The sequence below is a fragment of the Tachysurus fulvidraco genome, chromosome 23 (assembly GCF_022655615.1).
Source record: "Tachysurus fulvidraco isolate hzauxx_2018 chromosome 23, HZAU_PFXX_2.0, whole genome shotgun sequence".
Lineage (NCBI taxonomy): Eukaryota > Metazoa > Chordata > Actinopteri > Siluriformes > Bagridae > Tachysurus > Tachysurus fulvidraco.
In genome coordinates, this window is record NC_062540.1 from 18255773 (window position 1) to 18270772 (window position 15000).

Genomic DNA, 15000 nt, shown 5'->3' on the forward strand with positions numbered 1-15000 from the left:
TGTGTGTGTATGTGTGTAACGTTTAACAGATGGCTTTAATTGCATTTCCTGTGTTGTGGTTGACCTGAAGGTTGCGTCTCTTAGTACCACGAGTCTGCAGGGTCATGATGTAATACCACTTCTCAGAACAGACTGACGTTAAAGGATGATTTTTTTTTAAATTATCTTTTAAATGCTGACCGTAAGAAAAAGGGTGCTGAGGACAGTCATACCGTGTCCTTAAAGTATACACTAAAAAAATGACAGATTAGTTTTTTCGAGACCAAGCAAGCCTGCGGCAGCTGTGGGAAGGATAAACTCCTGTAGATGTTATGAGGAAGAAACCTTGAGGTGAACCAGAGTCTTAAGGGAACCTCATCCTCATTTGGGTTACACCAGAGAGTGTGAATAGAAATAATGTTCTTACTACAGTCATATACATTGAATCTGGAGCTCTTGAGCAACTCTTAAACTCATCATCTGAGTTCATTATAGGTTCAACACCAACTCCTCCATGCTGAAGTTTTCTCCTCATGAGGTCGGCATCTTCTCTTCAAATGTCCGACATCTTCTTGAAGCGGAATCCAACAGGAGCTGGAACAGCTTCGGGATCCTTATGGAGATGGCCTTTTCTCTTTAAAGGACATCATTAAGCAGTTTATCATTAAAATCATCATGAAACAGTTTATCATCTGTATGTGTGACTGGACTTCCTTATAGTGATGGAATAAAACCCCAAAACAAAACGTTATCACAGAAGATTTCATTCATTCATTCATTCATTCATTTTCTACCGCTTATCCGAACTTCTCGGGTCACGGGGAGCCTGTGCCTATCTCAGGCATCATCGGGCATCGAGGCAGGATACACCCTGGACGGAGTGCCAACCCATCACAGGGCACACACACACTCTCATTCACTCACACACTCACACACTACGGACAATTTTCCAGAGATGCCAATCAACCTACCATGCATGTCTTTGGACCGGGGGAGGAAACCGGAGTACCCGGAGGAAACCCCCGAGGCACAGGGAGAACATGCAAACTCCACATACACAAGGCAGAGGCAGGAATCGAACCCCCAACCCTGGAGGTGTGAGGCAAACGTGCTAACCACTAAGCCACCGTGTCCCCCCACAGAAGATTTCAGTTATATTTAATAGATTTATCTTTTAAACTTAATCTGTCCCTCCTGCATCGGTTTTACTGCGGAGGAAAGAGAAGTTTAATGTAAAACATTACAAACAGTTTTACTATTTAACAAAACAGTGTTTCTTACAGTGTTTAAAAATATAGAAAACTCTTCAACTTATAAATATTTATACATATAATGTGACTTTATAAAACACTACTCATATGTAATTGTCAGATCTTTGGAAACGTTGATGTTTCGAACCCAATGTTCAGTTTCCATCACGTTTACGGGAAATTCTATACTTCTTTTTAGATTAGGAAATTAGTAACTTCCTGTTATGACCATCTATAACCATCTATAACAAGCTATGATCACAGCAATCACGATCAGCTTATAAATACGAACGGTGTAATGATCTGATGATTTGGAATCATCACACGTCAATTATTATCGATTAGTGTCCATGGAGATTTTGCAGTCAAGGAGGGAAGGAATAAAGGAGAGAAGCAAGGAGTGATGGTTTGGAAGGAAGGAGTGAAGGGTGGGAAGAAAAGCAGAAAAAATAGAATGCAGGGTAGAATGAGGACACGAGGGAAGAAGGGAATGAACGAAGGAGGCAAAGAGGGAAGAAGCGAAGGTGGAAAGGAAGGAGGGAATAAGGATCGAAGGAGGGATAGAGAGGAAGTAAAGAATATTCACACACACACACACACACACACACATGCACACATGCGCACGTAAACTGTATGGACTACACAGACCTACACTAAAATTCATACATCAAGCTGTTTACATGCTGTTTTTGCTCTTTGCACATGTTGTCTCACATTTCAGTCGATTGCTGTTTTGCACAATACTTTACAATATCTCATGTAACTGCTGCTATAATACTAATGTGTTCATTCCAGTATTTCTGCAGACATGAACATACAAGTATTTGTATGTTAAACAGTATTGAATTTGAATTTGTATTTCATTGAACATATAGTATTTACAGTATTTACACTGGTCTGTGCTGTTTTTGCGATTTGCCTTTTGTCCTCCATTGTCTTTTGTCCTGCATTGTCTTTTGTCTTGCACTGACTTTTTATCTTGTCCTGCACTGTCTTTCTGTCTTTTTGCATTATGTCCCGCAATGTCTTTTGTCCTGCATTTTCTTTTGTCTTGCACTGACTTTTTGTCTTGTCCTGCACTGTCTTTCTGTCTTTTTTGTCTTTTGTCCTGCTATAATAATAATAATAATAATAATAATAATAATAATAATAATAATAATAATTAATATTGATAACCAAAATGCTTTTATCCATATATTATTATCGTATCTTATCCATATAACAAACAACATATTTGTTTGTATTTTATTTCCTTGTGTTCAACTGTGTTAAAGTGTAAATACTTTATCTGTTAATAGGGTGACTTCTGTTTGGACAGCGACGTCTCACCGAGTTTTCTTCTCCTTTCTCTAATCTTCACTGTCATGCTAGCATTTATGTATGCATGTGTTTGTTTTTGTACTCTCAGCCCTGACATTTCCTCTGTTCCGGTGCCTTTCTGTGGCTCTGTCAGCTCCTAATACCACATCAGTCCTCAGCACTGTGTCGCTGCTTGACAGCTCCGACCACCAGGAGTGACCTTTTCCTCCAGCCTTTCTGTTTCTCTGTCCGTTTTTCTTCAGAAGCGAAATCGTCGTTGCTCCGGTCGTTCAGAGCCCCTCGGTGGGGAGGGTGCACTCTGTGGCACTGCTCTCTCACTAGCTTTGCTTTCTTTCCGCTCTTCATCTTGATTACTTTTTCCTCCACAAAACGTGTTTCTTCCACGAAAGGAGGCTTTTATATCACTGCTGATATTTATCCAGATGATTTACACAGATACGAGTAGCTAGACCTCACAGCTGAACCATTCAAACCCAGCCTTTGGCGTAACACCGTAGGCTCACAGTGAGCTCAGGATACAAGGCTGCAGACATTTCAAGTTTCGCACGCACTACAAAATAAAGAAGGCTGTGTGATTGTGATCACGATAATCATCCATATGTTTGTAGCTTGTTTCTCAGAGTGTTTATGTCTTGTCTGGACCAGGATTTAGGTCAGTGTTATAACATGTAATTCTAATCTCTAATTTCGATTACTTTGTCTTTCATTACTTATATCTCCACCACCATCTGTTTTACTCACTGATTTTTTTTTAAACATGTCACATGACCAACAGTGGCTTATCATGCTTAGTCTATTGCACGAAACTGATGTGCGGATCCCCCTCCTCCTAAAATTAATACCCCCGCCCCTCTTTTTGTAACCTTTTAGTGATGTCACAATAAATAAATAAAAAAACTACCATGCAAATAGCTCTTAGTTCAGAAGTGTCAGTCACTTGGTTCTGTCATTTTGTCATTAGTTGGTAGTGTTGTTTGGTGTTTGTATTCTCACAAGAGTGCACCAGTTTTATTTCTTTTATTTCAAAACAATTTGCACATGAATACATTTTTATACTTATTAAAGAGTGACATCATACTTTTAATCCATTTACACGGATCAGCCATAACAGTGACAAGTGAGGGGAATAATGTGGATTATCTTTACAACGTTAACAAAGGATAAGATACTGTATATCAGGCAGATAGAGACAGTCGGAGGCAGGAAAAATGGGAAAGCCCAGTTCTTCCCAGTATATATGCAGGGGTCAGTATCTGCTAAAAGTGCTCCAAGTAAGGAGAACTGCTGAACCATCGACAGGGTCACGTGCACATGGGAAGTGAAGGCTAGTCAGAACTGGATCAGGACTGGTCTGATGAGTCACGTTGTTTTTTGCATCATGTGGAGGCCAGGTTAATGTATCACTTAACTGGGGAAGAGATGGCACCCGGATGCACTATGGGAAGAAAGCAAGCCAAAGGAGGCAACATGATGCTATGGGCAATATTCTGCTGAGGAACCTTGGGTCGTGCATTCATTTGGATGTTACTTTGATGTTATTTTTACTTTTAGTTACACTTATTGTTTTTCTTACAGGTCAAACAAAAGTATTAATATTGGATGCAAATATAAAGATAATGCTTCTTGGTACTCTCATCGGTTCCTGACGCCATGCTATACAGGATGTCTAGAGTAAATAACTAAATCTAAACCCTGGTCATATTTTCTCCTGCACACTTGAAACGTGTATCATAGAGTTGGAATGCTATGGAAATTTAGATAAATGCATGATTTAAATTTTTGTACTGCAAGGTTTTGTACTGCAAGGTTGTGTACTGCAAGGATTTTGTGATTATTTCCTGCATAACTGTCAATCTGAAGCAACATACAAAAGTAATCTGGATATGCATGCATGTATTGGGGATAAATTGTGATAATTTATCCCCAATACATGCATGCATATCCAGATTACTTTTGTTATTTTTCACATTACATTTTGCAAACACGCACACATAATAAATAGAATATATAGAAAAGCAAGGGAAAAAAAGGTTCTGCGATATTTATATTTATTTATTTATTTTCTCAACTCACTGTTACAGTCATGCCACAATCGTAAGACTTTACATTTTTAATGAAAGGGAAAAATAATCCATGAGTTTCTTTGAGTCTATAATAAACCACTGCGTTTATATTAAAATATAGTGCTATGTTAATTACTGTTGTACACAAGGAAATATTAAAATACAATAAAATCACATTTATTTCGGCATGCTTTGTTTTGCAGTCTTAAAATAAAGTTTAAAGTGCATGATTCAGGTTTAAAAAAAAAAAAAAGAAAAAGAAAAGAAAAAAGTCAGAAGTATCACAATATATTAAATGACATGTCTGGGGTGAGCGCACGAGCGCCGGTTCACCCGGTTCCCCAAAACACCGAATGTCACGCGGCAGTGATGAGCTCCGTGTCTTTTGACGGTCTGCGTTCCTCCGCCAGTAAGTTCATCATGCTCTCGGACTTGATAAGTAGATTGCAGCCGAGGAAGAAGACGCCAAAGACGACGGTGAGTGAGAGCACGCAAAGCACGGCGATCTGCACGAGCCGAGCCACGAACTGCTCGCGCTCGTGCATGAACACGTCTCCGGTGCCGGTGCCGACAGACACGGCGGCAGATGTGAAGTTGCAGCAGCCTCTCGCGCCGTCCAGATGTTCTCGAGTCAAGTTGAGGACCCCAAATCCCTCAGACGCATTCATTCTGAGCCGTTAAAACCGAGCGCAACAACGGGTCCAAAATCATCTGCACAAACACGTCCGGGGCTGTAATTCATCCAGATGTTGATAAGAAATGTGCTCCGACACTATTCATTACAACTCTACTGATTCGATTCATTATTGAACCGAGTCATTTACAGCCCAGAGAATCATACAGATGCATTTGTGCTGGCTGAAGGTTCAAACCCAGAGTTTTATAGTGTCGCTTATTTCTATTAGGGATGGAAAAAAAAGTTAACCCTTAAAGGTTCTTTAGTTCCTGCTCTGAAGGAAACCCTTCAGGATAAGGGAACATGCTGAGAACATAGTAACCGACCCCTCTTTTCATGACATCACCATTTTCAGCCTCTTCTTGCCAGACTCATGCCATCTGGTCAGAAGGTTTTGCTTAGTTTTCTATAACAGCAGGTCTGATTTAGTTTGAGCTACAAGGCAGATCACATGTTTATATTAATGATCTAGTGCTAATATATTAGCATTTTAATACTAACAATGTACACCAGGACACACACACACACACACACACACACACACACACACACACAGAGAGAGAGAGAGAGAGAGAGAGAGAGAGAGAGAGAGAGAGAGAGAGAGAGAGAGAGAGAGAGTGTAAGAGAGAGAGAGAGAGAGTGAGAGAGAGAGAGGGGAGAGAGAAAGAGAAAGAGAGACAGACAGAGAGAGAATAAGTGAGAGAGTAAGAGAGAGAGAGAGAGAGAGAGAGAGAGAGAGAGAGAAAGAGAGAGAGAAAGAGAGAGAGAGAGAGATGGTGGCAGTACTGTCTATTTCCTGTGGATGGTGCTGTTGTGTAATTTAAGCCACATTAACAAAGAACCTCTAACACCTGCTCCTCTGTCTGCAAACTGGTCACTAATCCCCATTTCCTATAAGCAGCTATGTGGGTTAAGTCTATTCATTACCATCTAGAATACATAACTTGGACTCCAAATTACTGCAATGCATCGTGAGATTAATGAGCATTCTAGACATTCTGTCATGTTTTTTTTTCATAGGAAAAAATCACTCACAACCATCTACAAGAAATGTCTTTGGAGTGGGGCAAAAACCGGAGGAAACCCCCTCGAAGTACAGGGAGAACAAACAAACTCCACCCACACAGGGTAGAGATGGAATCGAATATAAAAACCCTAACAGATTCAAAATGGTGCATTAGATAATGAATTAAAAGCTGTTTCAGACATACGGTTTATTGTGTCTGATCATTTTAGATACTCAGATAATACTCTCGCTGCAACAGCTTGTGATGAGACACGTCGGGGAGACTTAAAACACTTTACAATAGTTTTGTAAAGATTTCAGTGTGAGCTATTGCTAACAGAATTGCTAATGTAATCCTAATTTCCTGTATTTCCCTCCTCACTTTTCAGCATGTCCTTGTTCAAGGCCTGTGTTGAGTAACACTGTTATCAGGTGTGGGGTTTTCCTGAGCCTATCGGGGGATGAGACGGTGTCAGTTCCACTTGCCACGTGGTTTTATAATCTTAGGGTTGTGTGTCCTTGCTAGCACGTACACACACACACACACACACACACACACACACACACACACACACACACACACACACACACACACACACACGGACACACACACCCCATCGGATCTAAATGGCAATATAGATTTCACTAAGGGAGTGGATATTTTTAAACCCAATGCTAAAGTTCTCCACTCTCTTGACATCCAGCTATCTCCAGCCCCAAATCACACATCTCCAGGACATAGTGTATGGTGCAAGATATTATTCACTCATGCCTGGTTCATTTGACTGTTTCCATAGTAACAGCAGGACATGAGCTGACAAAGATTTTTGTTTTGAACAGACAGAATCGGCACGTCATACAAAACAGATTTTAACATACAGCAGATTTTGTGTGCTCTCATTTGCATATGATTTTAGCACCTGATAAGGATTCTGAAACAGGAAATAGGAAATTCAGAAGAAGATTATGTCATGGAAGGAAGGAGGTCTTGCTTGATGTTATTTTTTTTAATCTTCAGAGACATTTAGGATACATCACTTTTGCACAAATTGCAGTTCACTGGATTGCAAATGTGGGATTGATATAGGCATTTAATTTAAAGAGCTTCTGGAGACTAATTAGAAAATGACACTTCGCTGGAGAAGTTCTGAGATGTTCCACCGTGATGGACCAGACATACGAAAAACAATTAGAAAACAACCTCAAACTGTTCACATGTAAGATTTTATACTCTGTTTTCTTTAGTTTAGGTGAGACTTGAGAGAGGTCACTTCACTTCAGACACACAGCGTCATCTCATCACTAACGGGTGGCATTTAGTTTCAGATTTACTCTATTTATTATATCACACATAAAAATAAAGAATTTAAGTTAAAAAACCAACAACAACAAAGCATTAAAGGACACAATGTACATTTTGTCTTTTAAAAGTTATATTCAGTGTTTTGCAACAATCGGGACCAGAATTTCTTCATTTTTTAAGAAGTGCTAAAAAAATGTCATTTGCTCTGTTGGTTTTTCAAGTGCAGAATTCTTTTGATTGGCACATTTAAAAAAACAGCAACTAAAATGAATCTTAAAGTAAGTGAGATTAAGCTGACAGAAGCAGCTTTTGACACATGTACAGCTTTTATCCACAAAGCTGTTCGGCCTGTTTGTTACAATGAGGTCTGTGATCATTCGGTATTCATGTATCATGTATGCAAGCCACAAATGTCATTAGATGAATTAAATGAGGAGTAAAGTTCACACAGAATGGCTGAAGGACACATTAATGCAGTGCAGAGCCACCAGAACAGGGCAGCTGGTATCAATGCATGAGCAGAGCAGCAGTCAAGCCCTTCCTTTGCTTTAAGAAGAAACACACACACACACACACACACACACACACACACACACACACACACACACACACACACACACACACACACACACACACACACACACACACACACACACACACACCCCTAGGTGTATCTGTCTGTCTATTTACATATCTACTATCTCTTTACCTGTCTACCTCTCGGCCTGGCTGTCTCTCTGTCTATAGGTGTCTATCTATCTATCTATCTATCTATCTATCTATCTATCTATCTATCTATCTATCTATCTATCTATCTATCTATCTATCTATCTATCTATCTATCTATCTATCTATCTGTTCATTCTTTCCACTCAGAGTCAATTCAAAGTGAAGTGTTCTTCGCACTGTGTTGTTTTTTCTGCTTTGCTGACGTACTGATGTGGGTTTTAAGTTCACTCGCTCACTCAGACAAAGACACAGATGAAGGACAGTTTTTAACCACATCACACTGTCAGTGGAAACACCTATGACCAAACAATTTGACTATAAGTATAACAAGCCGGAAAAAAGCCATGGCACATATTCCTGAGTGACAGAAATGGAAATAATCAACTAAAACATTTGCATCATTGACTTTAACTTTAAAGCCAGGACAGCTGACTGTATAGCAATTCCTTTAGCAGACAGTGGTGGCTCAAGCAGTTAAGGCTCTGGGTTGTTGATTGGCGGATCAGGGTTCAAACCCCAGCACTGTCAAGCTGCCTCTGTTGTGCCCTTGAACAAGGCTCTTAACCCTTTCTATTCTTGTTGTGCTGTATCATAGGTGCAAGTTTCTTCACTGCAATGTGAAGAAAGTATTTTGCTATACTATACAACAATTTCAGTTTTGTCTGATGAACTGAACACTATTGTGTATCACACTGAGCTGTTTAGATACAGATACTTTCACCAAGTCAATACTTAACACACAGAAAAAGAAATCTGCCCTTTTATGTGTATTCGGTATATTTATTTTTGTAGCAACATGTTAGCAGAAAATTCACACTTGCACATGGCAATTTTTACACTTTTTCTTCTAGATGAAGTCACATATAGTGAACAGAAAATTGCTGCAAGGTTATTTTCAAATTTATCAGACAGAAATAAAATCCATCTCAAAAATCTTTTCTAATGAATTAGATTCATTTAACGTGCGATCATTTTTCACACTATGGAAGGATTTTTCAGAGGTTGTGAAGTGCACAAAGGGTGTGACGATTTCCCTGACAGTCAACTCGTCCGCTTTGATCAGTAAGCCGTGTATATGTAGGTCTAGTTGTACTTCCTCATAGAGTGCAATGACTTTCACTTAAATGCTGCTGTGAACAAGAAACTAATGATTCAGAGATTCAACTGAATTCAGATATTCAACTGAATCATTCAACACAGATTCAATTTTTTTTTTTTTTGAGTTTTGAGAAAAAGAATTCTTTGTGAAAAACCTGTAATGCTCTTGTTCTAATATCTAATATCTAACTTGTGTGTTGAATTGTGTGTTTTTGAAGCAAACTTAAAAACACATCCTGTTGTTAATTTGTCTTCTGCGAAAAAACGTTTATTTAGAATTTTTAATGGAGTCTCGGGTGTCAACGCTTTGTAACAGTCAGAAGTAAAGCTTGAAATTTTCTGACATGTCAAAGTCTTCATTACAGAGAAGTTTTGTCTTGTTTTTCAAAAGTAAATGTAACACCAAACTGATAAAAACATGAAACTATATGCATATTATCATCTAGTTCTGGCTAATATTATGGAAAGCAGCTATGCTAATTCCTCACCACTAGCTTCTCTATTTCTACCCATCCCGAGACATCCAGAGATTGTACCAGCTCCGGTTGTGTTCCGCTTCATGAAGATGTTTTAACAGTCAAGAAAAGCTACCAACTCCATGTGGTCTTTAAGGATAACACCCTCCTCATCAATACTCAATTATCAGACTGTATCTGACTGTAGAAAGGACATTATTCATAATAACGCTCTCCTGTGTTTATAACAGTTTATAATCGCACAGTCCAAATGAGGACGAGGTTCCCTTTTGAGTCTGGTTCCTCTCAAGGTTTCTTCCTCTTCCATCTAAGGGAGTTTTTTCTTGTTAAAGTCACCTCAGTCACCTCAGGCTTCATTAGGGATAAGTACATACACATTTAAATATAAGTCTAATAATAATGTGTTTTTTTTTTTTATTGAACTGAACTATATTTCATATGTCCTCTGACTTTTTTTTTTTTTTTTTTTTAACTCTACCTACTGTATGTTGTGCATTCTGTGATACTTTTCAGCTCATCCCGGTCATAAAGAGTGTTTATTTGAGTTAATGTAAGAATCAGAGGTAAAGCTTGAACTTTTCTGACTTGAGAAAGTCTTCAAGACAGAGAATATTGTTTAAATGTTGAAAAAAAAAAACATAATGGAATAAAATGTATGACGTACTTGTCTTCTAAAAACAAGAATTTGTCCTCGTTGCCAGATTGCTGCGGAGCAAACCTCCCGGGACATCTCCGTGACACCCCATGACGTTTTATTATTGACATACTTTTAATACTTCTTTGAGCTTTCCATTTTTTTTTATTTAAAGAGTAGCTTGTGCACGGTAACTGTTTCAAAGGTTTCGAGATGAACAGGTTTTTCAAAACAGGTTTTTTTTGTTGTTGTACGTAGAAATGTCAGACTAAAGAAACAATTTATTGTCATGAAATACTGAAGGTCCTGTTTGTCTTCGGGTTGGGTAAACGTGATTGCGTGAGTTCGACCTGTCGCGTGGTTTAGCTTCTCACCTGGCAGTACGTGTCTTGCAGGAGCTCCGGCTGGTTGTGTCGCTGCCTGAGCTGACTGACAACAGAGCCACAAACAGATTTCAGATCCAAAGCCAAGATTCACCCCCCTGTTAACCGAGCTGTCCTGCCACTCTCTTTTATTATCCCTGCATTCTCATCCCCTCACGTCCTGACAGCGAGTGTGAGCGTGTTGACCGCAGCTCTGTGTGCTTCTGCTGCGGGTGGTGGTGGTGGTGTCGGTGGTGGGAGAATGAAAGAGGCTTCTACTCTGTAATATTATCTCATTTCAAAGGGCAAATCCTGGTCATTTCTTGCATGTACAGTGTGCTTTCTGCACAGCACAGTGTGGCCCAGGCAGGGGGTTATTTTCAGACATCGCTTTCACATAACAGCTGTAATCGGAGTGAAACTGACTTTATCCAGTTACATCCTTCTGGATGAGCGGTTGGGGGTATTTTTTGTTTGTATTTTTATTTAGAGCACATCCATGTCCTTCAAATGCACTTATTAGGTTCCCATACCAGACAGAATATTTCATAACAGGCCATCATCTTGTCTAACAATTCTAGGTCAGGAGAAAACCTGTAACAACTTATGCATACGTACTGTATGTGCTTTTAATAACTTTAGGCAACCTTTTTTAGGAATAAGAATAAATTTTTTAAAATCTTTTTATAATAATAAATAATAATAATTGTCATTTTTACGGCTGCAAAGGAAGTTTGTTCTAACATTGTGACAATGTTTGTAGAACATTGCAGGGACGTTATTTTTAGAACATTAGTTCTTGACCTCCTCAAAACATGTCAAATAGTTCTAATAATACTTAGTTCACTGGCCCAAGGTTCCAAAGTTCACCAGCCCAAGGTTCTAGGTTTATTACTCATCTGTATTCGTTCCTCTAACATTATGACGTAGAAGCTTCACACTGTATATATGCAAATTTTTACTTAATTAAGATTTTAACATCTTTCATTTCAAGCATTCTTGTTGCTCATGTAAAACCTCACTCCTCATGCAGGTATGCATTTTTTTTTAAATTTTCTTTTGACGTGAGGTTGGGCACCGTTCCCATGTTGCCCAAGTCGCTCTTTGTTTCTTTCAGAAAGCAGCCGATCAAGTTACTGAACCACAATGATGAGTTATTTATATCCACTGTAAGATTTCCTCTGTCACTCCCCATCTGTGAGTTCGAGTCTCGTATGAAAGCCGAGGATGGAAAGCCAAACTGGTTCACATTCACAATGAAACAACACGAAAATCTGCGTGTCTGCCTGTCATTACTGCGTGTGTCATAAATAATAATCGATGTCGAGCGAAAAACTTCTTCGAAATACACCAGCAGGTTCTACAACAACTGCTAATACAATAACGCAGACAGTTCAGTTCAGTTCAATAACGCGTACAGTTCTATGTCGAATGCAGATCTCGGTATAGATCAAATTTAATTTCAATTCAAATTCGATTCAAATTTATTTGTATAGCGGTTTTAACAATGAACATTTTCTCAAAGCAGCTTTACAGAATGTAAGAAACTTAATACAAAAAGTTTAATATTATACAACGATTAAAATAATACAAAAATTCAAGATTAATATTAGATTTATATTTAAATGTGTTTGTATTTACCAAAGTGGAGGCACGGTGGCTTAGTGGTTAGCACGTTTGCCTCACACCTCCAGGGTCAGGGTTCGATTCCCGCCTCCGCCTTGTGTGTGTGGAGTTTGCATGTTCTCCCCGTGCCTCGGGGGTTTCCTCCGGGTACTCCGGTTTTCTCCCCCAGTCCAAAGACATGCATGGTAGGTTGATTGGCATCTCTGGAAAAATTGTCTGTAGTGTGTGAGTGAATGAGAGTGTGTGTGTGTGCCCTGTGATGGGTTGGCACTCCGTCCAGGGTGTATCCTGCCTCGATGCCCGATGACGCCTGAGATAGACACAGGCTCCCCATGACCCGAGAAGTTCGGATAAGCGGTAGAGAATGAATGAATGTATTTACCAACACTCATTGTGTCACCCAAATGAGGATGAGGTTCACTTTTGAGTCTGGTTCCTCTCGAGGTTTCTTCCTCTTCCATCTAAGGGAGTTTTTCCTCACTACCCCGGACTTGTTCATTCGGGATAAATACAAACACATTTAAATATAAGTCTAATATTAGTCTTGAAAGTTTTGTACGATATGTCTTACGTTCTGTAAAACTGCTTTGAGACAACGTCCATTGTTAAAAGTGCTATAGAAATAAAATTTAACTGAAATTCTTTGTACAGAACAGAGAAAATATAAACGGACAATAAAAAACAACAGAATATAAATACAATCCGAGGACGGATGATATAAATATGAATGTGAACGAATCTTTGAATCCAATATAAATGTTTACGAATAAAGTGAGTCGATTCGTGTGCAACCTATATGACACTTTCATTTTAATAAACATTAGACACGAAGGCTATCGGTATTGTTTGGGATTGAGATAAAGACAATATGTGTAAAGAATTTTATTGTTTTATTTTTTCTGTAGTGTTTTTAAAACTTTCCTGAATCAATTTCACCTGAACAAAATTAAAAGGTCCAAGCTTTAAGAATTTTACTTCACATTTTCAAACAGTGTAGGTGAAGTCTTCTAATCGTATAATCACTGGTCCCAGTGTTCTTGGCAGAGAGGACTGAATCTTGTGCTGTTGTTGCTCATCCACATCTAAGTTTTCCATGCACCTCATTCTGTGATGCTTTTCTGTTCGCCACGGTTGTAAAGAGTGACTATTTGAATTCCTTTCCTGTCAGATTAAACCAGTTCGTCTGAACTTTTCTGTCCTCCGTCATTTGAAGGTGTTTCCGTCTAAAGAAATTTAGCTAAATTAATGTTTGAAAATTTTGAAATTTCTCATCCGGCATAGCCGTCCGTGCGACGGACCTGCTCTTAACCTGTTTCTGCCGCTCTTTCACATCGCTCTGTGTATATTTACCTATGGTTGTGCTATTGTTCTTGCTTCCAGGAAACAAAAGTGAAAAATAAATCTTGTGTAAATCTTTAACAACGTCTACAAATTAGAATATTCAACAAAAGAAAGTTTTTAAAAATTATATAAGTCAGGGTGGTGAGAATTACGATGTCATGACCTGGTGACGTCTTGACCTTGGGCGAAATGCCACCACTGTGCTCTTACTAGTACATGATATTTGAGGAAGGAGAATTTCTGCACTGCATAACTGTCCCCTTGAGCCATATCAGACTCTCTATCTCCTGAACTGAATGTACTCTCTGGGGACGAAGTGGTTCTCCGCCCAGCTGTAGTTCACTTACAGGTGGCATTCGGAGTGTCTGGAGCGGCTCCGACGCCCCTCGTCAGGTATGTCATCGTGTTACACTAGCCCAAAATTAGGCAGCAGTTTTCTCTGATCCCCAGGAGGGACATGGAACACAGGCTGAAGCATGTGGCAAAACATGGCCGAAGGCATCTGCTTGACTGAAACCACCAAATGTTTAGAAGATACCAGTCCAAAAGAAGTAACAGGAGAGCATCTGTGTCACTCTTACTATACGTTATGCTGTCAGTGCATGGAATTTGTGATTGATGTTTGGAGGTTTTTTGATCGGTATATATACACTATGATTTAGAGACAGGAGTATGATTGAACTTCCTGTTGCATTGAAGCTCAGCTGCGAATATCATGCTCATACTGAACATCTGGCATATTTCCATCTCACAGTTGACTTTTTGGAGAGTCTGAAAACTCTCATGATACATGACGAACTGTGTTATTTTTGGCTTATTAAACTGAATAAGTATATATAAGTACATATCGCATATAATGTGTAGTGCTATTGTAAGGATGCCCAATAGTACACTGTGTGTACTGACTATATATAGGATCATATTGCACATGTTCTTTCGTTGATTCCATTATCTGTTTGTTAATTGTACATATTGTACACACACACCGTACTGACTATATGTATGAGCATACTGCACATTTCATCTGTTGATTTCATTATGTTTGTCAATTGTACATATTGTACACACATATTGCACTAACTATATGTATGAGCAAATTGCACATTTTCACATGTCAACTCATTATCTATATCTTTA

General features: G+C 39.0%; 2 protein-coding genes across 2 annotated transcripts in view; both read right to left on the minus strand.

The window, feature by feature from the left end:
* Positions 1-4580: 4580 nt before the first annotated feature.
* On the minus strand, positions 4581-5675 carry rprm3 (reprimo, TP53 dependent G2 arrest mediator homolog 3). Its single transcript, XM_027134578.2, has one exon. It carries the CDS (start codon positions 5278-5280, stop codon positions 4969-4971), a length of 312 nt encoding a protein of 103 aa, XP_026990379.1. The 5' UTR covers positions 5281-5675; the 3' UTR covers positions 4581-4968.
* A 2527-nt stretch (positions 5676-8202) lies between these two features.
* Positions 8203-15000, minus strand: part of nr4a1 (nuclear receptor subfamily 4, group A, member 1) — a 16155-nt gene continuing 9357 nt past the window's right edge. The window contains exon 8 of the transcript XR_007139334.1: positions 8203-8261. The gene's annotated coding sequence lies outside the window, so the exon portion shown is untranslated. The remainder of the gene's footprint in view (positions 8262-15000) is intronic.

Coding starts and splice junctions, on each gene's coding strand:
- rprm3 (XM_027134578.2), bottom strand. CDS start 5,280: ATGAATGCGTCTGAGGGATTTGGGGTCCTCAACTTGACTCGAGAACAT.